Source organism: Castor canadensis, chromosome 6, assembly GCF_047511655.1.
Source record: "Castor canadensis chromosome 6, mCasCan1.hap1v2, whole genome shotgun sequence".
Classification (NCBI taxonomy): domain Eukaryota; kingdom Metazoa; phylum Chordata; class Mammalia; order Rodentia; family Castoridae; genus Castor; species Castor canadensis.
This window is the reverse complement of record NC_133391.1, coordinates 10797507-10825464: the sequence shown is the minus strand read 5'-3', so window position 1 is coordinate 10825464 and position 27958 is coordinate 10797507. Positions and strand designations below refer to the sequence as shown.

Here is a 27958-nt window from a genome sequence, read left to right as displayed (position 1 = left end):
GTGGCTCCCCTTGTGGGCAGGATTTGGGTGGGAGTGCCCTGCTGGCCACTTCTAAGTTTGAGTCTGTGTTGGGCATGGGACATCTAGCCTGTCCTATTGCCCAATCCCCCAAGGGGTTGGGCACCCTGTTCAGCCTGCCGGGTCTTCACTGATTGACTTGCCCATGGGCACCCCTACTATTGTTGCCAGGGTCCAGTTCCTCACCCTCGCATTCAGAGGCCTATAGGTCTTGGACTCTCCCCACCTTCACTGCAATCCTGGATGTCCCCTCCTCTTTAGCCTCTCCACCCCTCATTCTTGTCCTCCACACCCTTTCTCTCACTGAATCTCCCTCCTCATTCCTTGCCCTCTGCTCTTTATCTCAGCTGTTTAAAGTAAGACAGCCCACCAGGGTCTAGGCCACTGTAGGCTGGGTAGGGCCATGTGTGTGACTCCCGGGACAAGACCTGGACAGAAGGAACCACTTTCCTTCCCGCGGTGCCAAGGCCAGCGCAGAAGAAAGGACAGGACAGCCAGGTGCAGTCCCTAAAACAGGCTCTTTAATAACATTTATGTCTTCACTGAAGAGCTTAGCTTATCCACCAGCGCGGGGCTGGAGCCGGCAGGCGTGGCCCGCCACTGATGGGCGCAGTCTACCGTCGATGGGGCGTGGCCCGCCATGAGTGGGCGGGCTGCGCGACTGGTGGGCGTGGCCAGCCGGGTGGGAGGGCCGGGCCGCCGGGGGGCGTGGCCGTGCCCTCAGCGCTAGTAGAAGGAGTACTGGTTCTCAACAGCGCGCGCACGGCCTGGTGCCGCCTCCGCGGACTCGTCGTTGGCGCCGGCCGCGGCCTCCAGCAGGCGCTCGGCGCTGTTGCTGCGGCTACGCGCGCCCAGCGGGCCGTCGGCTGCGCGCGGGGGCGCGGGCACGGACGCCGTGGAGGACGATGAGGCGGACGAGGACGAGGCGCCAGCGGCTTCGGAGGGCGAGGCGGGCGGGCAGGTGGCCGTGGCCAGGCTGGAGAAGTAGTGCTGGCCGGCCGGCTCGGCCCAGCAGGCGGGGGCCGCGGGTGCGGTGCTCGGTGATGGCCCTGGGTCTGCAAAGGGACGCCGTGCGGGTCAGCGCCGAGCCTCGGGCACCCGCGCCATCCCCCTCCCCAGTCGCGCGTGTCAAGGCCCCAGGAGGGACCTCGCGTGGCCAGGGTCCAGGCCACCTCCTGGGATAACTAATGGCACGGTGGGTGCAGGTGGCAGAGCGCACCACACACCCACAGCCCACGATCAGCCTGGGCTGGACACCCTCATGCACCCTGCCAGTGCGACCCTCATTAGCTCAGCTCCAGATGTGCAGGGCTCTAGGGAACGCATCTGGGATGCCTCTGGGACCCTCCTCCTCTTTCTTGCCAGGATCAGTGGGACCCAGACGCTGTGGGGCTGCCAACATCTCCATTCTTGATGGTCCCCCAGGCTCAGTTCTGCAGCCAGGCTGGGAGAGGGGGTGTACCTGAGGCCACCTGGTGTCAGCCCACCCTGCTAACCATGCTGCCCTTCCGCTCTTCTTGAGCCATGGCAAGGGTCAGGCAGGGGCATCTTACCAGGTGGCGGCCCCTGGGCCCGGACATAGCTTCGAAGGGTGATGTCAGCGGAGCCCCCCGACTCCAGTGGGATGGGGTGCGTGTGGAAGTGCCGGAGCATGTCAAGCACGGACTGGAACCACAGGTGCTGTACGTGGCACTGACCGTGGCCGTTGAGGGACAGGCGCAGATGCTGTGGACACAAGGCAGGAATGGTCAGCAGTGGGATCCTTGGCTGGTCACCTGCTTGGCAAGTGCTTTTGGGGGTTCTGAGAAACCCTCCAGGCACATATTATCTGAGGGTAGAAAGAGTTGTCGCCAGGGGTATTAAGATCCCTGCTCTTCTCTCCCCCTAACATATCAGATCTATGGCAGTCACTTCCACTCTGGGATAGCAGCAGTTAAGTTCAAGGTTGTCTCCTGCCCTCCCTGCTTCTTCCCCTTCATGGCTCTTGGTGGGCTGGGCACGGTTTAAGCCCCTGGCTTGGGTAGGAGTTGGACCCAGGCCTTCCAGGGAAGCAGTGCTGGCCATGCAGTAAACGGCCTGCCGTCAGGGACAGTGTTAAGTGCTTGGTTGTCAGAACGGCAGCTGCCTTCCAAGGAGGTGTCCCCGGGGGTGGTGCTGCCTCCTTGTGGCCTGGCCAGTGCTACTATGAGACAAGAGCAGCCCAGGGCCACTGGAGGGCTGGCCGGAAGTGAGGGCTTGCAGACAGAGGCTGACCTTCAGCGTCAGGTCTGGGGCAGGAGTCCCAGGGTGTCCTTCCTCCAGCGGGGGCTGCCGGGAATCATGTCTGGCAAGGATGGGTCTGTTTCCTCATCGGAAACATGGGATTGGTGGGGGGAAGGCATTGGGATTCCTGCCCATGCTGGCCACATGGTCACACCCCAAACTGTTTGTCTTGTCTGTTGGATTTTCCTTTGTTCCTTAGGTCATTATGGCCTTTCCTTGGAAGCACACCTCTATCCATGCCAGGCCATCTCTACCTCATCTTTATCTCAACAATTCTTCCCCTGCCCTGCCTCCACTCAGACCCTGTGCTGCCCTCCAGCCTGGCTCTCTAGGGCCCACCTGTGTGTGCTTCCCCCCGTCCCTTATCTGAACATAGGCTTCATCCACAGATGGGGCCTGGGAGGGGTTGTTGAAATGAGAGAAGAGAGAAAAGGAGGAGGTGTCTTAGGGTGGGTGGGATGGGAGGTGGGGCTCTGAGGGCCTTAGCTGACCCCAGTCTTACATCCAGGTGGCTCTGAGTGGAGGTCCTCAGAAGCCCCAGTGCCATGTGGTCCCCAGTGCCCAGGGGCCAAAATATTTTCCAACTTAGTTTCTCAAAAAGGCCTGGCCTTGGCCACCAGCAGGTGGCTTCCCCATGGCCAGGGACGGGCCACATTTGAACCTCAGGACATTCTTCCCCACGGCTCTCCATGCACACTTGCCTTGGCCTTGCCCTGGAAGTTGAAGGTCAGCACATACTCCCCTGGCCGAGTCTCACTTTGGCGGATCACGAAGAGGCCATGATTCCGGGGCCCACCTGCCAGCACCAGCTGAGCAGCCTTGACCCGTGATAGTGTGCCGTGGAACCAGGGGTAGTCTGAGAGCTCCACCTCAGGTTCAGCCTCGGGATCTGGCTCGGCTCCTTCCTCCCCTGGGCGCAGGCGGGGGTGAAAGGAGAGAGAGGACAAATAAATGAGACAAGTCAACATGTCGGTTTAAGTAAAATGAATAATTTTAGAATGAGGCAGAGAGCCGGCCTCTCATTAGTTAATATGAGGTAAACTGAGGCACAGAGGGAAAGGACTATCCTTGGGTCACTCCAAGTCAGCAACAAATGTGGGAACAAATTAAGACTCATGTCTCCACCCTGGTTCCAACAATTTTTGCCGCTGCTATGAGCATTCCTTCCTTCCTCTCTTCTTTCCTCTCTCCTTCCTTCTTTCATTTTTGATACAAGGTCTTCCTATGCACCTGAGGCTAGCCACGAACTTAAGATGCTCCTGCCTCAGTCTCCTGAGTGCTGGGCTTACTGGTGTGCACACCATGCCTAGCTTGTGAGCTTTTTTTCCTTTGCAGTACTGGGGTTTGAACTCAGGACCTACACCTTGAGCCACTCCATCAGTCCTTTTTTTGTGATGGACTTTTTTTTGAGACAGGGTCTTGCAAACTGTTTGCTTGGGCTGGTTTTGAGGTGTGATCCTCCTGATCTCTGCCTCCTGAGTAGCTGGGATTCCAGGCGTGAGCCACCAGCACCCAGCTAATGAGCATTTTATTTTTTGGGGGGTGTTGGGACACTAGGACTGGGGTTTGAACTCAGGGCTTTGCACTTGCTAGGCAGGCGCGCTACCACTAGAGCCACTCCTCCAGCCTTTCCACTTTAGATACTTTTCATGTGTCTAGGCGCTATGTGTCTAGGTGCTATGGGAAAGGCAAAGAACCAAGACTGGTAACAAAAGTGAGCAAACACTGTGGATCAGGTAGGATGAGATGTTCCTCCAGAGTCAGCCACTGGAGGGCACCCAAGAGTCCCTGTGGCCAGGGTGGGGGCCTGGAGAGGATGGACAGGAAGAGCCCATTCAGCACCTGCATTATTGCTGTCACTGCCACTGCCACCAGGGGACTCCAGCGTCTGCAGGAAGGTCTGGAGTGGGACGTGGACTGGGGGCTCTCCGACAGCGTCTCGGGCTCGGCTGTGTGGGGCTGTCACCACGGCACCCACAGCTGCTGTTGTCTCTGGAGGCCGGGGCAGGTCTGCTGCTGCGGAAGTGGTAGGTGAGAAACATACCCTTTATCTGATCGCTCAGTGTCCATCCCTCCACCCTGTCCCCTACCACTCTGGCCAGTTCTGCTCCCACCTACCGTCTGTCAGGAGCTCACAGCTGCAGGAAGCCACGCGGCTGGCCAGACAGCCTCCCCGGGCACAGGACAGCTCAGCATCTTCCTCGCTGTCACTGTGGGGTTGAGAAGGTACGATGTGTCCTGCCATGGGACCTGGGCTGGAACCCTGGGTTGCTTATAGTACCAGGCAGTAGATGACAGTCCTACAACTAGTATTAGGCTCTACCCTCCGTTTGGAGTCCCTCTGTCTCTCCCTCAGCTAGTTCTGTGGTCACTGTGTGACTAGAGAGGCCACCAAGTAGGCAGTGTCCCCTGAGACTATGTGACTCCTCCCCACTAACCCCGAGGGCCCAACCCCTTCCTGGGATCCTATGGAGATCCTCAAATGAGGGGGAGGTGTGGAGGTAGCTGGGGCCAGGTAGCCCCTTCTCTCCCTAAGGACTTTGTCTCCCCATCTGTGACAACTTGAGCATCTGGGCCCCTCCCAGCTCTAAAATTCTGCAAAGTGAGATTCAGCTTCCCAGGGACCAGGAAAGAGTTTGCAGAGCAGATGGTCGATGGGGTGGCGAGAGGGATTGTAACCTCTTTGGGGATGGGGACTGGGACTTTAATTGTGCTTCCTTAAATGGAGCTGTTAATTAGAAAGTAGCAGCCCACCCACCCCGGAGCTGGCTCACCCCATTAGCCAGAAGAGCTGCTGCCAAATGCTCAGCCCCTCCTACTCCTGGCCTGGGGATCTCTCCTGGATGGTGGAGCCAGCCTCTTCCTGTACACAGCTGACCTGCTTATTACCAGCCATGGCTCCCCACTGCCCCTCCGTCAAAAGGTTCCTAAGCTCTCATCAAAATCCCCTCCTCACCAGCTACCCCGGATGTCTTCATGTCCCCTGCAAGCCCCCAGGCTCTTATACATGTGCTCAGCTGTTGTTTTTTTTTTTTTGTGTGTGTGTGGTCTTGGGGATTGAACTCAGGGCCTCATACTTGCTAGGCAAGTGCTCTTCCACTTGAGCCACATCCCCAGTCCTTTCAGTTTGTTTTTCAGACAGGGTCAGGAACTTCTGCATGGCTGGCATTATACTAAGATCTTCCTACCTCCGTCTCCCAGGTAACTGGGATTACAGATGTGTGTCACCACACTGGGCAATTGCTGAAGGTGTTCTTTCCGCTCTTGCCCTTCCCCTCCCCTTTACCTGGTTCAAGCCCACACTGTATTTAGGCTTCAGGTTAGGTGGGCTCCTTTGTCAGGAGCATTGCCTGAGCTGGGGGCTTGGGGATCACTCATCACAGCCTAGCTGCCAGCAGTCTGAAGCTCCCCTGGGGTCAGGATGAGCATGGTGTGATCCATCTTGTTTCCAGAACCCCGGCCCTGCAGAGCCTGCTCACAGAGCTCTCTGGGGTGGGAGCAGTGGTTGGGTGGGGTGATCCTGGTCAGCACAGCCTGGATAGGAGCTCGGCTCCTGCCCTGTCCATGACCAAGGGCACCTCCCACCTCCATCTGTCCCCATCCTAGGGCCACTTGGACACTCACCCTGGGTCCACACAGCCCTGGATGTCGGCCACCCATGAGTGCTTCTGCAGTGAGTCGATGGTCTCCAGGATGTACTCAGCTCCATTCTCCACCTGGGGAGGGGGTGGCCGGGAGTCTAGTCCGTGGTCAGTGCTCCAACCTCCTCCACCCTTAGCAGGGGGCTCTGGACCCCAGGACAAATGGCCAGAATGGCTCATATGGCTTACCCCACCCTCCCTACCAGGACTTATGGGTAAGCAGCAGGGAAGACACTAGGGTCACCATCACCAAACCCAGGCCAAGGCCTAGGGGGACAGCCTGCAGCCCACACTGGTGATGAGGTCCAGCCCCACCAGATGTCCTCAGGCTCTGGAGCTACAGCCTTAGAGGAGGCCATGGTAGCTGGGGGAGGGGTGGGGAGCCCCTGGTACCCCACAGATGGGCTTCAAGTCAGGTGGGGAGGTCAGCTGCTCCAGCATGCTGAATTGAGGGCCTCACAAGCCTTAGTGTCTGGAATTCTGCCACCGTAGCCATGCTCCCTGGATAAGCCTCCGCAAAGGGGGAGAGAGTGGGAGATACCACCCGTGCCTCGTGGGTAAGCTCTTCCCGGCAGCTCTGGGAGAGAAATGACATATTGCCCCTATTCTATAGATGAGAAGATTGACTTTCAGAGAGGCCAAGCAACTTGCTCAATGTCACACAGCAGACACTGGCAGTGCTGGGACCTGGACATAAGTCTGGGATGGGCGGTCCTCTTGTTCTGTTTCCTTTCCTGTGCCTCTGTCAAAATGCAGTGTTGGGTACAAAGATCCTCAGAGACCCCCTTTCAGCCCTCCTTGAACAGAGAGGGAAACTGAGGCCATGGTAGGGTTGGCAGTGAGTCCCTCTCCCTCAGGGCTTCTGAGCATAACCAGCAGCTCAAGGACCACCCAGCAAATGGGCAGGGCTGTGCCCTCAGGCCCCAGCCTGGGGTGATTCAGGCCACAGGGTTGGCACATGTTGGCTCAGTGAATAAGCAAGTTCATGACTAAACAGATGCGGGTGAAAACACAAACCCAAGCAGAGCCTGAGGAAGAGGGTGGGGGCTCCTAGCCGCTTCACATGGGTGGAACCAGCCTCTCGGGGGACTCAGCCTCCCAGACACTCTGCCCCTTCCAGGCGGCAAGGGGACCACAGCCTGGCAGCCAGGAGCTGTGTCCTCAGCAGCCCTGCAGGTCACCCCTTGTGATGTGGGCCTGGGAAAAGGATGGGCTGTCCCCAGACCCACCGGGGTGCCTCCTGCCCACCCTCAGTGCCTTTGTGCCCTCTATGGGACCAGGCTGGTTCCCACACTCCGCTGCATTTGCATAACTGCTACAAGCTGGCCACCAGTTCCTGCCATGGGGTGGGTGTGCTCTGGCTCTACCAGGGATGGGAGGGGAGGAAGTGAAACTTTGATGAGCTTCCCCCAGGCCCAGGATAAAATGGAACAAGGGTGGTGAGCAGTGTCTGGTGGGGCACCAGGCTTCAGATCCTAGACCCATACTTTTTGCTACAGGCTAGAGTCCTGTCATGGTGTCGCTGCCCTGTTGTAGCCTGAGCTCATTCCCCCATAATGACCTCGAGCTCTGCCACCCAGAGCAAGGTGACCTCATGCAACCTGAGTATCTGGGGCCCAGGGTGGGGCCTCACCTTGAGCACGAATGTGTTGTCCTTCTCTGGCATCTCCAGGGGCATGGTGGTTCGGACCTCGATGATGGCAGACAGGGGGATGCTCACCTTGGGCCTGGAGGCCTGCAAGTCCAGAGGAAGGGAAAATGAGAGGGGCTGCCCTGGGGCCTCACGACACCTGCTGTTTTTTGTTTTTTGTTTTTTTTTTTTGTGGTACTGGCATTTGAACTCAAGGCCTACATCTTGAGCCACTCTACCAGCCCTTTTTTGTGACGAGTTTTTTTGAGATAGGGTCTCACAAACTATTTGCCTGGGCTGGCTTCGAACTGTGAGCCTCCTGAGCACTGCCTCCTGAGTAGCTAGGATTACAGGCGTAAGCCACCAGCATGCAGCTTGCTCTGCCCTTCCTAGCTCCCACCCTGGGAGAGGCATTCCAAATCCCATGGCACAGACAAGGAAGTTGAGGGAGGCAACAAGGGACTGCCTCCCACAGTCGCACAGAAAGCCATGAACTGAACTGCAGTTACCATCTGAGTCCCCAACTTTGGAGCCCTGATGGGTGGACCCCACCTGAGCTGCCCCTGCCTACAGCATCTACCACATTTTTTTTTTTTTTTTGGTAGTGCTGGGGATTGAACTCAGGGTCTCACACTTGCTAGGCAGGTGCTCTAGCACCTGAGCTAGGCACCCAGTCCTTTTGTTTTTAGTTTGTTTTTCAGGTAGGGTCTCAAACTAACTTTGCCTAGGCGGGCCTTGAACCATGATTCTCCTGCCTCAGCCTCCTGAGTGCTGAGATTACAGGTGTGTGCTACCACATCCAGCTTTTTTTTCCCTCCCCATTTTTAAACTTGACCTAAAATAAGAAATGTATTTAACCAATGTGGCCCAGGGCACACTTACCTAGGTAAAAATACTGGAACAAACATTTCACTGGACAGTATCTACCCTCTTCTACTCTAGTGCATTAAAAAAAAAAATGCTGGCCTCTGGCTCGCTGTGCTATACAAACTTGAAATTCTAACACTCGGGAGGCTGAGGCAGGAGTAACATGAGTTCCAGGCCAGCCTGTCTCAAAAAGCCAAGGCCTGGGGCATGGCTCTAGAGGTACAGTGCCCCATGCTCGACATGTGCAAGGCCCTGAATACAGTTTCAGCACTACAAAAAAAAAGCCAGCCTCCTGTTTTGGGCTGACTCAGAATAGGGCTCAGGAGGTGGGTAGGGCCTTTCTCTAGGTGTGGATAAAAGGAACTAGTGTTCCAATGTCACTGCAGGGGTGAGCCAAGGTGAGCTGGCAAGGCTTCCTGGACCACTGTGGGCCTGGTCCTTTGTGCTCTGCCCCAAAGCCCCTGACTATGGACCTGAGGGCCCCTGGGTCAGCCTGGGACTGGGATTCCTGGCAGGGATTGGGCTCGGGTACAGGGACTTTCTTAAGAGGAAAAGGAAGGGCCATATACTAGGTGGGCAGGCGGTTGGGAATTCCTGGCAGTCCTGGCCACTGTCCAGTGGGCACAGGACTAGGCTTGGAGCAGTAATGGAGGGGGTTGGCTGACCAGGCCATCACAGCCATTAGTGGGCTGGAGGTGCAGTCATGGAGTGGGGAGAGCAGACAGAAGTCTGCTGTGAAGACCTAGCTTAGGACCTCCAACTGGACTCCTGCTGGCCAGGGCTGCTGTGGCCATCTGTCCTGGTGCAGCTGTCTCTAACCTGCTCCTGCCATAGCTACTGTGCCCACTTTCTAACTCCAGACCTTGGAACATGCTATCTGTGACGACTTATGTAACCCAAGCTTTCCCCTTTCCAGGTTCCAGGAGCTCACCCCAGTCCTGCCAATACTATTTTCCTGATGCTTGCCCTCAATGGTGGGGGATAGCCTCATTGCTTCTTTTTTTGAGGGGTGTGGTACTGGGGTTTGAAGTCAAAGCCTTGCACTTTCTAGGCAGGTGCTCTACCATTTGAGCCACACCCCAATACTTTGTTGTGTTTTGCTTTTTGTTTTTTTTTTTGGTAGGGCCTGATGCTTTTGCCTGGTCCAGTCTTGGACCACACTCCTCCTACCTATGCCTCTGGGGAACCTGGGATTACATGCCTGGTTCTCACTGCTTCTTTGGTTGCCAAGGCTGGTGTGGCATAGAGGGGCCCTGGGACTCAGGAGACTCTTCAGGGGCAAGTGGGACCTGGCTAGAGATCCTACTTGGGCTGGAACATCAAGAGCTGTGTGAGAGGAAGTGTAAAGATGGCAGGAAATGGTCCCTGAGCCTGGAGACAGATCTGGACTGTGGGCAGGTGAACAGGGTGGGGGACCTCAACAGGGGTGCCCCCAGGGATTCCTTCACCCTGGGGGCCAGTCTCCTGGGGCCCAGACACATTTGGGAGACCAAACCCAAGCCCTTGCCATGTGGTATGGTTTGGGTGTTGCTTGTTTGCCCCCTAAGGGTTCATATGCTGGAGGGCTGGTGTCCAATGTGGAGACACTGAGATGGTGGAACCTTTAAGAGGTGGGGATTAATGGCAGGTGGCTAGGTCACTGGGGGTACAGCCTTGGAAGGAGATTCATGTAGTTCACAAGGGAACCTGGTTAGTTGACTGGAGAGTGGGTTATTAGAAACTGAGGTCACTCTATACACTTTGGCCTTTTTTTGCACATGGTCATTTCTCTTTCTCTCCCTCTGCCATGTTGTGTCAAGCCAAGAAGACCTTCACCATAGGCTAAGCAGATGGAGCTTCCTGGTCTTGGACTTTCAACCTCCAGAACTGTGTTAAATGGATCTCTTTTCTTTATATAATACCCAGCCACAGGCATTTTGTTACAGCAACAGAAAAAGGGCAAGGTGTGATCTATCACCCTTTTATTAGGATTTATTTTGCATCAAAATAAAAGGAGGGACTGAAGTTAGATCAAGGGCTAGGAAGCCGCTTGCTTTCTTCAGAATTGGGAGGACAGAACCCTGCTTTCTGTTAGTGGTAAAGCTTGAGGGCCCCCAGGGGACGAATGCAGAATGCACCAGATGCAGGGTCCCCTCCCCCAGGGCAGCAGACACGGCTATTTACAGACCAGCAGCTGTGACTGCTTCTTAGGCCTGGAGGCAGTGAAGCCTTGAGCATCTGTCCCTGTCCTTTGGGTGACCCCGGGCAAGCCACCCTTAACTGGGCTATGGTCTTCCTGCCTGCCAAGGAGTAGGACTGGCCTAGTGTTCCCAGCTTCTCTCAAGGATTTAAGGATGGAGGTCTTGGCAGGCAAAAAGCCCTTGGGAAGTCTGGGGGAAGTCTTGGGGAGAAAGCTCTTCAGAGAAGAGTGTGTCCCTGGGAAGTCACCTCCCTCTGTCCCAAGTGGCTCATGGGCACCCAGTTTTGGGGAGCCCTCAACCCTGTACCTCAAGGAGAGGCAGGGAGGGGCGCGCTGAGCACCCTGCCTGGGGCAGGTTCTGGGGTGTTTCCAACTGCTGCCAACACAAGCACTGTGTTCAGGGGCCTCCACGACCACGCTTCTCTCATTTGAAGACCACCACAGTCATGGGTATAATTAGCCTGCCACCCACCAGCGGCCGCACCCTTCCTCCAAGTACGGGTTTGTTTTCTTCTGTGACCTGGGGACCATATGCCCACCATGCCAGGGTATCAGGAGGAGTTTGTACACACAGATGGCCACCAGGTGGGACCCGCTATGGGCTCTCTGAAAGCAGACATCACTGGGATCATGACACTTTTCAAACAAGGCAGGTTTGCCACCCTGGAGAAGACCCCAAGCTGCCCTCAGGGCTCTGATGGCCAGCGTACTCAGCTGAGATGTTGGTGGCAGCCAGAGAGAAGCCTGGCTTTCCCCTGCAGGGGCTTCAGGTGGCAGATTCCCAGGAAGCCAGACAGCGCTGAGTGCCCCGCTTCGCTCCCTGCCTGCACTGGGCAGGCAGCTCTAGGCAACACTCACTCTGGTGGCCAGAGGAGGGGGAACAGGAGGTCAGCCTCTGGAACTCCTCAATATCAAGGGCAGAACCCAGAGCCCCTCCAGGCAGACAGCACCCCTCTCCCACTGGTGCAGCTGGCTCCACCAGGTGACTTGCCCCCAAGCAGGGCAGGGCCCACGTCTCAGGCTCCTGTGACCAAGACTCCATCCTGTCAGCCAGATCAGGCCGTCTGCTCCACAAAGGTGCCCACCTGTCACCTCCCTCGGGCTCTGCAATGATGTGCACCCAAGCGTGTACTGGGGCGTGAGCTGCCACTGCCTGTTCCCTCTCCCCCTCACCTTGGGCGGCACGAAGGTCACCCTTCCCCTGGTGACCCGAGGGGGACTCACCTTGGGCGGCAGGAAGGTCACCCTTCCCCTGGTGACCCGAGGGGGACTCACCTTGGGCGGCACGAAGGTCACCCTTCCCCTGGTGACCCGAGGGGACTCACCTTGGGCGGCACGAAGGTCACCCTTCCCCTGGTGACCCGAGGGGGACTCACCTTGGGCGGCAGGAAGGTCACCCTTCCCCTGGTGACCCGAGGGGGACTCACCTTGGGCGGCACGAAGGTCACCCTTCCCCTGGTGACCCGAGGGGACTCACCTTGGGCGGCACGAAGGTCACCCTTCCCCTGGTGACCCGAGGGGGACTCACCTTGGGTGGCACGAAGGTCACCCTTCCCCTGGTGACCCGAGGGGACTCACCTTGGGCGGCACGAAGAACTCCAGGCGGAAGCGTTCCCCAGCAACAGCCCTTCGCAGGAGCAGGCGACACTTCTGCCACTGCGCTGCGCCCCCGGGACCCGCGGCTGCATCATCCGCCACCATGAAGCGCAGTGCGCCCTCGCGCTGGATGTCCACCAACTCCACCTTGGCCGCCAGCGTCCGCGACAGCCGCAGACGCCGTGTCCACTTGTCACGCGGCTCGGCTGAGGGTTCGGTGGCCCTTGGGGTGGCCCCAGCGTCGGGCTCAGGCGACGCGCGCCGGTGCCACATGTCACGCACGCCGTCCACCACGCCCAGGCTCATGTTGCGCAGTGAGAAACCCTTGCGGACGCGGGTCTTGGCTGCCAGGTGCGTGGACGCGTCCTCCGAGCTCCGCGAGTGACCACAGGTGGTCGCCGCCTTGAGGGCCGGCGTCTCTGCGGGCTCAGGCTCCATGGCGTCGGTGGGGTCCCCTGTTCCCCGGGACACTGGCCCGGCCACCAGCACGCGGCGCACCTCTTCGCTGAAGACGTCCAGGAAGTTGGTGGCGAAGTGGCGGGAAAAGGAGGCCCCGGCGTCAGGTGTGTCATAGGCCGGGTTGTCCCGCAGGAAGCGGCAGAACTTGTGTGCAAAGTCCACGGCGGCCACCTGCGCGTGCAGCTCGCAGAACTGCCGCCAGTCCGGGACCGTGGCGGGGGCGGCGGCGGGGCCAGGGGTGGCACCATTCATGGCTTCCGTCCCATCGCAGCCCCCTGCGGCTGCGGAGAGAAGAGCAGGTGACATTATTGGAACCTCAGACCAATGTGCCCCGCCATGAGCCTCCAGTGACCTCAGTGTTCACTTGCCTGGGCGTATCTCTGGCATCTTAGGGCTTGGAATTCTCTTTGCCTCACTCACCTCCTTTTGTTCAAATATGGCGATGCCTGACACCCTTCCCTGACCCGTCTGCTGCAGGCAAGGTACTCAGGGCTCCAGCAAGCACAGGTGTTCTCCACGCACCTGGCCAGCTGCCTTTCCTCCACCATGCTTGGTTTTGTGCCCTCTGCATACCTTGCCCTGGTTCCACAAGGCAGGAATCTAGACAGATTCCTGGGCCCAAGGGCATCATCTTGTCAATTTGACTTGAGAGGGGCTAAGAGATCTGTAAAGCACATTTCTGGGGATGTCTGTGATGGCTGCCAGAGATGATTAGATCATGAGGACTCTGACCTAATTAATTCACGGTTTAATCCATTGATGGATTAGAATTTTTTTTTTTTTTTGAGGCAGGATTTTACTATGTAGCCCAGGCTGGCCTCGAACTCTCAATCCTCCTGCCTCAGCCTCCCCAGTCTGGGATTATGGTGTGTGTCTCCACACATCACCGTCCTGAGGAAGCCTGAATCCATGAATTCCCAACTGTCTCCTCATTCTAGTTTCTTCCTGGAGTTGCCAGGCAACTCCATCCTTCACCACCTTGGGGACTTGCCTCCTTGTCCCCAAGGTGGCCAGCAACCGTAGGGGTGCAGACCCAGCCAGCTGTGTGTACACCCCTCCCCCGCCTATTTTCCTTTGGTGATTTCACACAGGAACAAGCAGGAAGATGTGGCTCTGTCCTGGGGCCCCTCTGTCTGAGGCCAGCCCAGACAGAAGGGCACATATATGTATGTATATTTTTTGGCAGTCCTGGGGATTGAATTTAGGGTTTTCTGCTTCTAGTTAGGTACTGTATCACTTGAAATACATTCCTGTCCTTTTGTTTTTGTTTTTCAGATAGAAACTCAAGCTTTTGCCCCATCTGGCCTTAAACCATGATCCTCCTCCCTCAGCCTCAGCCTCCTGAGTAGCTGTGATTATAGCAATGAGCCACCATGCCTGGTCCAAGAAGGGCCCATCCTTCTGCCTGACGTGACTCCTGCCCCTCCCTCTCAGCTCTTGGGAACACCATCTCAGATACTCTTTGGGCTCCAGGCCCTGTAATTAAACGCCAGATAAAAACAGCTGTCCCACTTCCTGAGACGATCAGCGAGGCCTCTAGGCCATAGGGCGTGGGAATTCCTTCACTCCTTGGGGCAGGCTTGGCCAGAGATTTGTTGTCAGTAACCACAGGGCGGACCTAAGGAGGAGACAAGGCCACCTGAGGAGGAAGGACCAGTGCTCAGTACTAGGGCGGGGCAGAAGAGGGTCAGGAAAGTCTTCTCCAGGAGTTGGGACCTGAGTTGGAACTACATCCTGAACAATGACTGCAACGGGACCTATCAGAACACTGGGAGTTAGGGGGTGGTGTTCAGAGTTCATTAAGTTGGGGGGAGTGAGGACTGGGGCTCCCACAAGCTTTGCCCAGGCCTGATGTTTTTCCTGCCTTGTCCCACCTCCTTTCCTTTCCTGGCTAACTCCTATTCACTCTTCCATAGTTAATCCAGGAGACACTTCCTTCAGGCAGCCTTCCCTGACCTCCCCCCTCTCTCTTGTGCCCAGGCAGACATAAACTTCTTTAAGCTCACAGTCCCCTCTTGTGTGGCCCTTGATAGTGCAGGATGTCCCAAGTCTGTTTTGAGGTCTGCCTCCCCAAGTGGAGTAGGAACTCTTGGGTGGTGGAGAGGGAGCAGCAGGCAGGTTGGAGAGTTATATCCCAGGCTCCTGACACTTGCTGTACCCCCTGGGGGGAGGGAAAGCAGAAATGCAACAAGGCCTCCCCGTGGACTCCAAGGAAGGTGGAGAGCCTAGGCTGGTCTTGTCTTGACCTGGGGGGGTGGGGTAGCATTTCCTGGGGTAGGGGTGGAGCTGCAGCTAACCCCATGAGGCCCTGTTCCAGGGCTCCAAGCCCTTCTACTTACTCAGCAGGCCATGCTCTCCACAGTGGCAGCTCTTTCCTGTACTACTGGGTGTCAGGCAGGGACACCGCAGCCTGGGGCAGTAGGTATAGATGTCTCCGTGTGAAATAATGAGGTCCCATGTGGGGCAGGAAGTTGGTCCCAGAGTGGGGTTCCTTATTCCTCCCTGCTCTTCCTACTGACTGGAAAAGCCATAGCAGGGAAAAGGGACAAAACTGGGGACAGAGTCGGGCACTGGTGGCTCATGCCTATAATCCTAGCCACTCAGGAGGCAGAGATCAGCTGAGCTGGGCAAATAGTTCACGAGACCCTATCTCAAAAATACCTAACATAAAAAAAGGGCTGGTGGAGTAGCTCAAGGTGTAGGCCCTGTGTTCAAGCCCCGGTACTGCAAGCAAACAAACAACTGGGGAACAGGGCCCAAGGCAGTCTCCTTGCTAGCCCTTGATGGAGTTGGTACTCTAAGGCCTCTGTCAAGGCTGTGGCCAGTGTGGTCATGCCCTAGGTCATGTACTAGGAGGGACTGACCGGGAAATCCTGGACGGTCAGAACTGCCCTGGCCTACCTCCCCCACCTTGCTGGCTGAGCAGGAGCCTATGGGCCTGATGGCAGGCACAGCTGACTTCAGTGTCCAGACTACACAGAAGTAGCAGCAGTTGAACAGCCAGAGGTGAAAGTTACCAAACCAAGTGTGGTGGTATACACCTTTAATCCCAGCTACCTGAAAGACAGAGGTAGGAGGATCATAGTCTGAGCCTGGCCAGGGCCAAAGCACGAGACCCTATCTGAAAATTAAACTAAAAGCTAAAGATCTGGGGTGTGTAGTTTAGTTGGCAGAACTCTGGTCCTGAGTTTAATCCCCAATACTGTCCCCCCCCAAAAAAGTGAAAGAACAAAGAAAAAAAGTTACCAAGCACCAGAGCCAGCAGGGAGCCCTAGTTACAGATGGGGAGTGATACTCAGACATGGGGATATACAGGGGAGCCTGCAAACCACAGCACGGATGGTGTTGCCACGGCCAAAGCAAGGGTGTGCTGTACTCAGTTGCCCTTAGGGCAGGAACTGTACAAGTGCAGAGACCTTGGCTAACCTGGGCTCACATGCCCCCAAATCTCTGAATGTCCCTTGCCTCACTTGGAAAATGAGAAGATTGGACCACCCCTCCTTGGAAGGACAGGACAGGAGGTGGACTCTTTTTTCTTTTGAGGTACTGGAATTTGAACTCAGGGCTTTGTGGCTGTTAAAGACAGTTGCTCTACTACTTGAGCCCAGCCCCCAACCCTTTCTGCATTGAGTTATTTTTTGGAAAGGGTCTCATGGTTTTTGCCTGGGTTGATCTCAAGTTGTGACCACCCCCGTCTCTAAATAGGGGCTCTGAAAAGTGCTAATCCATGGGCAGTCATGGGCAGGGCTTGGGTCCCCTAACCTCTGACCAGGAGGTGTCTCCTGCCCATTTGGGGACCAGCCAAATTGATCATCAATCAAGCCAATCAACCATTGTGTGAGCGGTACTGATGATGGGTCAGAGGGGACAGAATCAAGAGTTACTGGAAGTAGGCCGGACAGTGTCACCCTGTTCCCATTCTCTGGGTGAGCCTGGAAGTCTCTCTTCTCCCTCCATCTCTTCCTGTCATTCTTTTCCTGGACTGTGCCCCTCCTCCAACCATTCAACCTACTCTTCCTCCAGGAAGCCTTCCCCTGCGCTGGCTGTCCTTCCTTGACCGCCCATGTTCCTGTATCCCTGCTCCTATGGCCCCACGGTGCTAGAAGAGGTGGCTGAATCAGCACTGGGAGATCTGGGCTTGAGCTTGGCCAAGACCCTGTCTCCCAGGGCCTCCGTTTCCCCATTGATAAAACAGTGCTACAGCCGTGGCCTACAGGGGCTCCTGATATTGATGCAAAGGCCATAGCCCTTGGACATTGAAGACACTGGATCTAGGGACAGGCAGACAGGAGTGGAGTGGGGGTGGCCCTTACTTTCACAGGCCTCCTGAGTATTGGGGTTCAGACAAAGGCAGTCTTCCCTGTGGTTCTGTGGGGCGGGGGAGGCCATTCAGCTCCCCAACCCACCGCCTAAGGGTTCTCTTCCTTTGGGAGGGATGGGGGTGGTGTAATTTTTTTTTTTTTTTTGATGGGTTAGGGCTTCAGAGGGGCGGGGTCGGGGAAGACTGACCCACTTTCTGCTTACGGCCTTCCAAGCCATGGCCCTCCTAACCCACCTCCAGGCACAGGGACCGCGACCCCCGCCGAGCCCCGCCAGACACCACCCGCAGCGCAGGCTCGGCAGGGGGAGGGGGCGGCCAGCTTTCCGGAGGTAAAAATAGCGCTGACAATTGGAAAAGGGAGGGAAAAAAAAAAAAAAAAAGCCGATCTTCAGCCCCCGCCGGCGCGCAGTTCCGGACCCCAAGGCCCGGTCATTCCTTAAAACATGGACGAGCAGCCTCGCCCGCCCCCGCTAATGGGCGGACGACCAATCGATCCACCCGCAGGGGGCAGCGGCCAGGACTGGAGGCCGGGAGGCCGGGAGGCCGGGAGGCCGGGAGGCCGGGAGGCCGGGGGAGCGGGGCCCCGCCCACAGCCAGGGGGCTTGGGTTTCTGGGGAACCCCGCCTCAGTACCGGGAGACGATTGATGATTGGTCCGCAGACCCGCAGGGCAAACAAGCCGCGGGTACCCAGGGTGCCCGCGCTGCCTGGCAGGACGCAGACAACCATTCCTCCACCCTGGAGTGACTCCCACCTGCAACGTTGAGTTCGTAGGCTTTGATTCTCAAGGTCACCCCACCCCTCAACTTTCCAGACACCATGTCCCCACAGGGCAGGCTCTGAACCAGGGCCTCCTGCCAGGGGGAGGATGGGGCCAGAATTCCCCATCCCTTCCCACCCGGAATATTTGTACATATCCCCTGACCCTGGCAGAAGTGGGCGTGACTTCTGGTCCTTTTTTTTTTTTTTTTCTTTTCCTCCTTTCAGACGTCTTACTATGTAGCCCACGCTGGCCTCGAACTTTCCACTCTCCTGCCTCTGCGTCTCAAGTACTGGGGATTTTAGGCCTTGACCATGACTTCTGTTTTTGTTTTTTTCTGGTACTGGGGCTTGAACTGAGGGACTACACCTTGAGCCTTTTTTTTTGATAGGGTCTTGCATGGGAATTATTTGCCCGGGCTGGCTTTGAACAACCATCCTCCTATCTCTGCCTCCTGAATAGCTGGGATTACACATGTGAGCCACCCATGCCTGGCTATGACTTCTGGTCTTAATGCCTTTCAACCAGCAGGGACTGTGCTTGCAAAATAGGTGCTGGGTGTGTGTGTGTGGGGGGAGGTCACTCAGGTTACAAGGACTGGTGGATTAAGAGTCCTTGGGACCCTGGCCTGTATGGGTGAGTGAGGAGGCTGGGAAGGGGAACTGTGTGGTCTTGGTTTTTCCTGGCATCAGTTGTCATAGCTGAAGTAGGACCAAACTTCCCTGTTAGCTTGTAGGCTGCTTCCTAGCCCAAGGCCCACTTGGAGGAGTGTGTTTGAGAGGCAGCTGTCGGAACAGCCCACGACATCCTCATGCTTGTCACACAACTCAGCCTCTGCCACTGTGGGAGGGCGGGAGCCCTTCTGCTGAGCACTTGGCTTTGATTTGACAAGCCCTGCTGTTTCCGAGCCTGTAGACCCTCAATCTCAAGGGGCCCCAATGCCTCGGCATCTCCGTGTCCACTCTGGTCACTTAATATATTGGGAGACTGGAGTGACTAAAAGCTGAAATTCGGAGCCAGATGGTCTCGGTTTGAACCCCAGCTTCCCAGCTGTGGGTGGGACCCCTTTGCCTCCTGAGGCCTCAGTTTTCCCATATGTTAAGATGGAGCCGCACAGCTGTCTCACAGCCTGTCAGTCTGGAGGATAAAGTAGCAGTTTAGCAGTCATTCTCCTTCCTGAATACCTTGCATTCATTCTTTCCCTATGTTTCCTCCAACTGCTTTGTACAGACAGCTGCACAGGCCTCCTCCCCTGGCCTCCCTGTTTCCTACTATCCCCCACCCCCCATCCCTGACTCCACAAATCCAGGCTCCCCACTGTGGCCAAGGTCAGTCTGAAGGACCCACACTGAACTGGGCCATGCCCCTGTTTCAAATCTTTCTCCCCCTTACATCTTTCTTGCAAGAAAGAGGATCTGTCCATTGCAAAAATGAAGAAAGGGGGATCTGGTGAGGGAGGCAACTAAATTCATTTTCTGGATTTGTACCAGGTGTCCACTGTTGGTCAGGCACCAGGGTCGCAAAATGGGTGAGAGTGGGAGGCAGTTTTAGGTCTGTCCCTTCCTGTAGCACACACTTCTCACACAAGGACCTGTTCCTGAAGAGCCCTTATCGCCAGGAGCAGGGTAGGGGGACCCAGTCTCTCCTTTGGGGAAGGAGGGTGCAATCTGAGAGGCTGGGGAGCAGGGGAACCCACATCTGGAAACTGCAAGAAGTAGGGGTCAGATAAGCATGAGTGGGGGGTCCACGACCACAAGCTAAGTTGGGGGTCTCAAGAGATAGGCCATCCTCCTTCAGGAACAATCAGTGCTGGACAGTTCCTCAACAGGCTCTGAGTGGAGAGCAGGCTCGGCTGGCTCCAGCTGCACCAGCCCTGCTCTCTCCCACTTCACCCTACCCTCCTGGGGTTGCAGAATGAGGCACTCCCTCTCCAGCTGTGGCTTGTACCTGGTGGCCTCAACTTCTCTCCTAGGGTCATGTACCTCACTTGGGCCCTGACCTAGCTCCCTAAATTTACAGAATGCTCTCATTTGGCCTACCAACTTGCCTTCTGGCTTTTTTTTGAGGTACACATGTAGTGACTCCTGACACCTCCTGTGGCCCCCTCAGTTCTGAGGATACCAGAACTGTGGGCATAGCAGATGACAGACAGTTGAGGGTCCTGCCTATCACCCCACCTAATCCCACTGCCCCAGCAGCTGGCAGGCTGGGTCTCAGGAGCACCCCTTATCCTGTCCCACCTAGGTCCTGCCCCTTCACAATGGCACACAACTTGTGAACTGTCTCCTCCACCAGACTGTGGGCCCCGGAGGGCTGTTTTGCGGTGCTGGGATTTGAACTCAGGACCTACACCTTGAGCCACTCCACCAGCCCTTTTTTGTGATGGTTTTTTTTTTTTTTTGAGATAGGGGCTCCAGGACTATTTGAATGGGGCTGGCTTTGAACTATGATCCTCCTGATCTGTTTCCTGAATAGCTAGAATTACAGGCGCGAACTGCCACCGGTGCGTGGCTGCCCAGAATTGCTGTTTATAGTTGCTCTCAGCTAAGCCCTATCCTCAGAGGATCGTAAGTATCTGAAGCACAGAGCCCAAACCCTGAAGTCACTCACAGGAGCCAAGTGACGGTGCACTCCCACACAGTGAGGCCAGCCTCGCTCTGCCCCAGCAGGTGTGGGCTGCGACCTCATGCTGAGGTCACACCTGCCATCTCCAGGGACAGACAACAGCTATAAAAACAGATCCAACCAGGTGTATGTTGGGGGAGGAATGGGGTGGGAAGAGACCTCCATAGGTGCCAGAGCTCTGGCTGCCCATGGTCTCACATGGAGAGCAAGGATCAGGAAGGGACGCGGCTCCAAGACTGGATCAGACTCCATGGGGCCCTCAGCTAGGAGGCCGGCAGTCTCCTATTCCCTACAAACCAGGCTGCCTAGACTGTGCAAGAAGTCTCCTGTCAGAGGGAAGTGGCCTGGAAGCCTGGCTTGTGGGCGCAGGGCAAGTCATTTCACCACCCCTAAGTCTGCTTCATGCTCTGTGAGATGGGAGTGATAGCAGTGTAACCCACAAGGTTGCTGTGACAAGTACATAAACCACAGTGACCTGGCATGAATCAGCTGGGTACAAAGGCTGGGCCCTTGGAGGCCCAGGTTCCACCTTTAAATTTATTTATTTATTTATTTTGGTGGTACTGGGATTTGAACTCAGGGTCTCACATGTGCTAGGCAGGTACTCTACCACATGAGTCACTCTGCTAGTCCAGGCTCATTTTAATACTCGCAGGCAATGCTGAATCCTAATTGTGTGTTGGGAGTGATCCCTGGAGAACTAAGTAAGGAAGAAGGGTTTGAAAAGTTTTGACAGCTTCCTCTCAATAAAGTTAAGAAAAACATGTGTTTTAACCCTCCATCACCTATAGCCACTGAATTGCATAGCATCCACAGCGCCTGTTCTTCATTCTTAGGGTTCCCAGAGGCTGGGGGAAGAGACCTCCAGAGAGAATAATATAAGGGCCAGGTGTGGTGGTATACACTTGTAATCCCAGCACTTAGGAGGTGGAGGCAGGAGGATCTTGAGCTCAAGGGCAGTTTGGGCAACATAGCCAGACCCTGTCTCAAAGAACCAAAAGTAAAATAATAATAATAATAATGATAATAAAACAAAGAAGCTGGGCCCTGGTGGCTCACACCTGTAATCCTAGCTACTTGGGAGGGTGAGATTGGGAGGATTAAGTTTGAGGCTAGCCCCAGCAAGTTCATGAGACCCCCATCTCCAAAATAACCAGAGCAAAATGGACTAGAGGTGTGGCTCAAGCGGTAGAGCTCCTGCTTTGCAAGTGCAAAGCCCTGAGCTCAAAACCGTCCCACCAAAAGGAAAAAACCCTGTCCCACCAAAAGGAAAAAACCCTGTCCCACCAAAAGGAAAAAAAAGAGTGGAAAGATGCAGCTGGTGGGAACTCTCCCTCCAAGATCCGGTAAACACTGACCCACACCAGCTTAACAGGATTGCTTCAGGACCTGTACTAAAGTCCTAGGTCACTCCCGCAACTAGTGGCTTCTTGGCTAGGGCAGGAAGACCATGAGGGGTCGTGTAGGGGTTTCTGATCACCCCCATCAGCTCCTGGGAAACCATGTCCCCCACCCCACCTAGAGGTGGTCACTCACCCCAAACTCAGTGCCCTGTGTTAGAAGGAGGCAACTCTGGCTGTCAATCCAGCTGGAGGCAGGAAGCACCATTTCTATTTGACAAGGAGGTAACATTGGCTCAAGGGGCAGGGGAAGGGTTCAGTCTGAGTCTGACAACCCACCCTGAGGCTCTCCCCTGCACCACTTCGGGTGAACGTAGATGCTGAGTTATTTATGTTCACGGACACCCCTGAGGCTACCCTTGTGGCTCCAGAGAGACCCCAGTCACTCAGACTTCTCTCCCTGAAGACCCCACTTCGGGGGCTACTGGGGGTGCGGGAGCCGTCCCTGCCTCTGCCTGGCCTCGGCCTACTGAGCTGGCGAGGTTCTGGCCCGCGCTGCCCGCAGGTTCATCAATGGCCCAGGCCGGAGGGCCTGAATGGAGGGCACGAACCCGCCCCTTCTTAAAGGCGCCGGGCTTTCGGGCACCCTCGCTATTCTCCCCTCTAACGGGGCTGCCGAGAAGCTCCTCAGTGGGCGGGTTGGGAATGGTGGCCCTGGGCAAGCGAGTCTGGGCCGCATGGAGGGCGTGCCGGCAGGGAGACTGCGGCCTGGATGGGGGTCCCTCCAACCCCCGCCCGTGGCCTTCACCTTCATTCCAAGTGGACCCACCCCCTCTCCCGGCCCGAGAAGGAGACCTGAGAATCCCTTCCCCCCAGCCAGAGAACCCCCGCCCCCCGTCCAGGGGGCCAGTTGCTCTCGCTCGACCGCCCCAGTCAGGGTCCTAGGAGGGGGGCGGGGGCGCAGCTGCTCTGTAGGCGGCTGGGCCCCTCCCGCCACTCCCCGCCTCGCCCCGGATGGGGGTCGGGGAGGCGATCGCAGCGGGGGCGCATCCCCTCCCTCCCACCGGCGCACACAAAGACGACACGCTCGGACCAGGGCGCGTGCGGCCGCGCTCCCCGGGGCTGCGGTGCGCACACACACACGCACGCCCTAAGGGAGGGCCAGGGACCAGGGGTGAGGGACCAGGGGACGGGGAGCAGGAGACAATCAGGCCGTACCTACAGGCGCGCAGCTGCGGCCGCGCGGGCCGGGGCGCTGGCAAAGCGCTGCCCGGACCGCGGCCGGGTTCCCGGGGCCCGGCGGCTCATGGCCCGCGGCGGGCTGGGTTCCCTCCGGTCAGGAACCGGTGGCGGTGGCTGCGGCTGCTCCTCCTTCCTTGGTTCACAGCCTCGAAGGCTCGTGCGCTCCTGGCGGTTCCGGCGCGGCCCCTGCGCGGCTCTCTGGGATGCCGAGTCCCGCGCGCTCCGAGCCCAGCCCCGCGCGGCGCGCGCGCCCCGCCCGCTCCCCTCGCGCCCCACGCCTGTGCGGCGCGCGCCTCCGGGCCCCGCCCCCGCCCAGAGCCCCGCCCCCTACTGGCCTTTCGCCGCGCCGGCCCCGCCCTCCTCCCCTGTCCGCGGCAGAGCGCTAGCTGCGCTGGTGGCCGGGTCTCGCTTCTTTCCGGCAGTGGCGGGGAAGAGACTGAGCGTTCTTGGGGCTAGAGAGGTTATGAACCTGGCCAGAGCCAGGTCCCTGTGTCGCGGAGCCGGTCCCAGCCCCAGATCCCACGCGCGGTGGCGCCTCTGGGATCCTAGTCTAGTGGTCCCTGGAGCGCGGGGACAGGGGTATATAGGGAGTGGACGTCCGCAGAGCGCCTCTCAATGACGCGAGCCAGGCAAGGGCCCGATGCTGTGGCTGGACCCTCCGCCGCGGGGACAATGGAAGCCTCGAGGAGGTCCAGATGTCGCAACGGAGGAAGTCTGTGTCTGGTTCTCATATGTCCCGAGGGAGAGCACCACGCCCCTCTTTCCAGCCCTCCCGGTGTGGGCCCCTCTTGGCGGAGAAGACCTCCTGAGTTCGATCCCCACCTCCCAACTTCACCCTCACCGGGAGACTGGCGCCACCCGGAGAGGTGTCAGAGATCACACGAGGCTCAGGAGGGGGGGGGGGAAGACACACCCCCTGGTTTCCTCATCTCTGCCGGGCTCCAGAACTGGGTCGAGGTCAGGGCAGAAAGGAGACGATCTAAGAAACCAGACTCCTGCTGGACTCCCCTGGCACTTATGGTCTGACCCCTGGCGCTATAGGGCCTCCAGCAGGCTGTCCAGAAGAGGTGGAGGGACTCCAGCCTCCCCAGAAGTGTCGAAGTAGATATGCAGAGATGAGACCTAAGGCTAGCTCCCTGGGTGGGATGATCTCTGGGCTCCTTCTTCCTTCTTCTCCCCCCTCCCCCACAAGCCCTTCAGCCCTCAGGGGCACTGGGTCAGCTCTTCTGTCCTCTGGTTTCTAGGCAGCAGTTCTGTGATCTGCCATGGTGGCTCTCCTGGCAGGGAGGTGGTCTCTATTTGTTGCCCTCCCCCACCCACAGTGGCCTCTGACTTTTGTAGAGCCCTTTAGCCTCTCTGGAAGCCCTTTTACAGCTCTAACATCCCAGGAAGCAGGACAGGCAGGGGCTGTAATGCTGTCTTGCAGATGGGGGCAGGGGGCTGGAGGGGCTGGGAAGGAGCCTGGACTGAAGGTGGAGGTTGGCTGGACCCTTCACCTGTGGGGGCAGTGAGACCAGCTAGGCCTGGTCCCCAGCCCTTTCCCTACCATACACTGTCCATTGCAAGACCTGGCTAGCGAATACTTAATGAATGGTTAGGCGCTGGTCCAGCCATCGACCAGAGCTGTGAACAGGCTGGGATGGCCTGGCTGGGAACCAGGACACCTATGAATGAGGCTGGCAAAGGTGGGGTGGGGGTGGGGATTGACTGACAGCAGAGAGGGAGAGAGGGAGGCTCTTCCCTGGGCTGTGGACCCTACCACATGGGCTGCAGTGGACTAACCTGGTTCTGAGTTGTGCCCCCAGCTCAGTGGTGGGCTGTCCGTGGCCAGAGAGGGTCTTAGGGTCCTAGGATGTCAGAAGCCAGGGCAGGACAATAGCTCTGATCCAGGAGGAGGAAGTGAGGAGGGGCTGGCTGCCTAGTGACTCTGACCTACAAGGAGGAACTAATGGGAGATGTGGAAGTGGGGGTGGGGTGGGGGACAGAGTATGACTGGCCAAGGGCAGCTGTCACTAGGGGTCAGGAGTGAGGGTTAGGGCAGCCAGGTCCATCCTGGGTCTTTGAGGGCAGGAGGCTCTGGGGCCTTGGAGAAAGTTCTGATGGGTGCTGGTGGTGGGACCCCAATGGGGTCTTTGACTCCTAGAGTGTTCAGGATTAACCCCAACACTTAGATGCAGGGGACTTTGGCTTGGAGGACTGCAAGGCCTGGAGGTGCTCCTCAGTGGCCCAGAATTCCCTGGGGTACCCAGGGAGTCCCTGTGCAAGGCTGGGGCCAGGTGCCTGGTGGGCGTGGCTCCAGTGCACCTGTCAATCAGGGGCCCAAGGGAAAAGGACATTCTCCAGACACCACTCCAGGCACATATGAAGGGAGCAGAGATTTCCCCAGGAACTAATGGCTCCACCAAGGCATGTCACAATCCTCAGCCACAGCCTGATGGGTAACTTTTGAATAACGGAATGAATTTCCCTTTCTGATGGGGCTGCCTGACTGCCTGAGAAAGTTTACACACTGTGGGCTTGGACCTGCTCATGGAGCTCTTGGGAACAGGAAGTGGGGAAGAGATTCCCGAGTACCACACCAGTGGCCCAGCCTAGCTCCTTGGGGGCCCACTGGTCTCCCGAACCCTCAGTGTCCCTGAGTTCAGGAATCACAGCTCGTGGAACACTAGCTTGGCTGCAACACTACTTTATTCTAAACATGCAAAGCTGAACGCGCAAGGGCAAATCTAACTCAGGAAGGTCCTCTAGGAGCACTGAGAGGTAGCCCCGTTAGGATGGTCCATGGCTGGTTCTGTTTGATGGAGAGGTGCTGGAGACCTGGATACTTCCTTATCTAGAACTCAAAATAATACCTTGCCAGAGAAGCAAGCAAAAATCATGTGCTACTGGGGGGTGGGGGGTTTGTAGAAACTGTCAGACCCTTTGGGGTTGGGACTGGGTGGGGAGGTAAGCAAACAAGGTTATATCTAATGGGGTAGGGTTGTGACAGGCAGGCCAGCGGACTGTAAGTAAAGCCTGTAGGCCTGGAAGGAAGAGCCTTGTACCCTTTTGGGGTATGCAGGAGATCCCAGGGGAGTAGGTGTGGTAAGATGCCAGAGCCCAGGTGCAGATAGGCTTGAGAAGTCCAGACTGGATCAACCACGGTCAAAATTGGTGGTGACAGTGTCACAGACAGGGCTCTCTGCCACCAGGGCTAGAGGTCTGGCTGTGGGTAGAGCCCAGGCCAGGTGATCAGCCTGAGGTGGAACCTGAGGGGGCTGGGCACCGGGGGGCTGTCTGGACCTAGGGGCCCTGATATGCTGTGACCTCAAAGGACCTGGGACCTCTGTCAGCTGTTGTGCCAAGGACAGGGACAGTTTCCATGGGGGGATTCTGTGGGAAGGACTGTCATTTGAAGCAGCGGATTAAGCAGGGATAGAAGGTGCAGCCATCATTGTCCAGGGAGGACCCAAGTGTCACTGCCATAAGTCACCGGCTGCTGCCCCGTTGTCATTCTCATGGAACTTGTGCAGGTGGTCAGCGAACCTGGGGGACCAAGTGTAAAAAAGGAGAGAAGTGTGAATGGGGTGGGGGTGGGGCACAACAAACCCCATGACAGGTGGGGGCTGGACAGACCAGGATGGGGACTGTGGTAGAGGCCTTGTGCCCTTTTGGGGTGTGCAGAGGGGAGATCCCAGGGGAGTAAGGGTGGGTGGGATGCCAGAAACCAGGTGCCGACAAATTTGTTGGGAAATCCAGACTGAATCAACCACATTCAGAATTGGACGTAACAGTGTCACAGACGGGGCAAATCATAACGCAGGTGCTTGGTGTTGCAGGGGGGCTGGGGACTGAGTTTGGGGTCATGGGGTTCCCCTGGGAGGATCCTCACTTCTTGGCGCATGTGGCAGCACAGTCTCTCTCCACACTCTCGCTCCATGCCAGCTTGTAGAGGACCTAGTCAGACATAAGACACTGTGAGCTGCCCGCCCTGCCTCATGGCCACTGCTGCAGCCACCTATAGCTCCTGGGCCTGGTCCCAGGGATAGAAAGTTTCCTGTGGCACAGGTCTTAGGGCAGATGGGCCTTAGAGACACTCCTGATGAGCCCAGATCAGAGGTACATCCTCAACATTGTGGGGGCACTGACAAGACCAGGAGCCTTGGAGCACTGGGGACAGAGCAGGAGCCCAGCCTAGGGACTATGTCAAGCTGGGGGCGCAGATCCCTGAGACTGGGGCCATCTATACCACAGTCCACACCTCTTCTTCCCCCACTAGGTGGACATGAAGATATCACCAGTCCTCTGTGTCCCTGGGATATCCTTGACCATTGACTATAATGTCCGTCTGCCCCGAGGAGATGCAGTCCCAGATTTCTGTGCAGTCCATCTGGATGTCCGCTGGGCGACCTGCCCCTCTCTGCCTCAGGTTTCCATGGCAGCCTTTCTTTCCACCAACCCCCTTTAGGTCTGGGTGCCTGAAGGTGGTCGGTTCAGCCTTCTCCCAGAGGGCCTGATGTGGGGTGCTGTTTGCTTATCCCTAGGTGGGCAGAGGCCTTTGAAGGGGAAAGAAGTGGCCTGGAGCTGAGGGTGTGGCTTGGGAAAGGCCCAAGAGCCAGGCCGCAGTAACAGGGTGCTGCTGCCCTGGTGGCTGGGAAGCAGGGTGCATCCCTGGCTGCCCTCTGGCCACTCACCAGAAAGACCAGGCAGTGCAGGAACAGCGTGTAGAAGAAGCCGATGGTGCGGGCCATCTTGTTGGAGAGAACCAGACGTCCCTGGGGAGCACACAGGGATGGGGCGGGCCCAAGGGGAGTGGAGGGGAGGGCTGCTGGGGTGGGGGAACTCCTTGCCTCTGTGATACAGGTGGAGGTAGCTGCGCTGCAGGATTTCTAATCAATGGCGCCCTCTGCAGGCCAACTCCAGAATCGATGCCAATGTCCCAGAGGATGCAGGGGGCTGGGACAGATCCCCTCCCCCCCTTCATCCCTTCCTTCTTAGTGTTCTGCCACTTGAGCCATGCCCCCAGTATTTTTGTTTATA

At 57.2% G+C, this 27958-nt stretch overlaps 2 protein-coding genes across 7 annotated transcripts in view; both read right to left on the bottom strand.

The window, feature by feature from the left end:
- Window positions 1–517: 517 nt before the first annotated feature.
- Window positions 518–25468, bottom strand: Sh2b2 (SH2B adaptor protein 2). Of its 3 annotated transcripts, none has more exons than XM_074075681.1 (9): window positions 24722–25468; window positions 12176–12933; window positions 7555–7656; window positions 5905–5996; window positions 4399–4490; window positions 4123–4296; window positions 2982–3190; window positions 1572–1743; window positions 518–1073 (listed from the first exon to the last, which is right to left on the bottom strand). In XM_074075681.1, exons 2-9 carry the CDS (start codon window positions 12902–12904, stop codon window positions 745–747), a joined length of 1899 nt encoding a protein of 632 aa, XP_073931782.1. In that variant the 5' UTR covers window positions 12905–12933; window positions 24722–25468; the 3' UTR covers window positions 518–744. The 3 variants fall into 3 exon arrangements, with proteins under 3 accessions (XP_073931782.1, XP_073931784.1, XP_073931783.1); XM_074075683.1 differs by having other exon boundaries at window positions 4123–4293; XM_074075682.1 differs by lacking the exon at window positions 24722–25468 and adding an exon at window positions 22916–23144.
- Window positions 25469–25609: 141 nt separating this feature from the next.
- Cux1 (cut like homeobox 1) overlaps window positions 25610–27958 on the bottom strand; it is a 349043-nt gene continuing 346694 nt past the window's right edge. For all 4 annotated transcript variants that reach the window (XM_074075680.1, XM_074075679.1, XM_074075678.1 and 1 more), the window contains exons 21-23: window positions 27613–27693; window positions 26811–26875; window positions 25610–26464 (exon numbers count right to left, since the gene is read on the bottom strand). In XM_074075680.1, the coding sequence (XP_073931781.1) occupies window positions 26395–26464; window positions 26811–26875; window positions 27613–27693 (216 nt within the window). In that variant the 3' untranslated portion in view covers window positions 25610–26394. The remainder of the gene's footprint in view (window positions 26465–26810; window positions 26876–27612; window positions 27694–27958) is intronic.

Excerpts from the sequence above, each read along its gene's own strand:
- Sh2b2 (XM_074075681.1), bottom strand. The coding sequence starts at position 12,904 with ATGAATGGTGCCACCCCTGGCCCCGCCGCCGCCCCCGCCACGGTCCCG. Across the intron at positions 4,297-4,398 it reads CTGTGAGCTCCTGACAGACG|CAGCAGACCTGCCCCGGCCT; the intron begins GTAGGTGGGAGC and ends CCACTTCCGCAG. Across the intron at positions 3,191-4,122 it reads CAGTGACAGCAATAATGCAG|GGGAGGAAGGAGCCGAGCCA; the intron begins GTGCTGAATGGG and ends GCCTGCGCCCAG.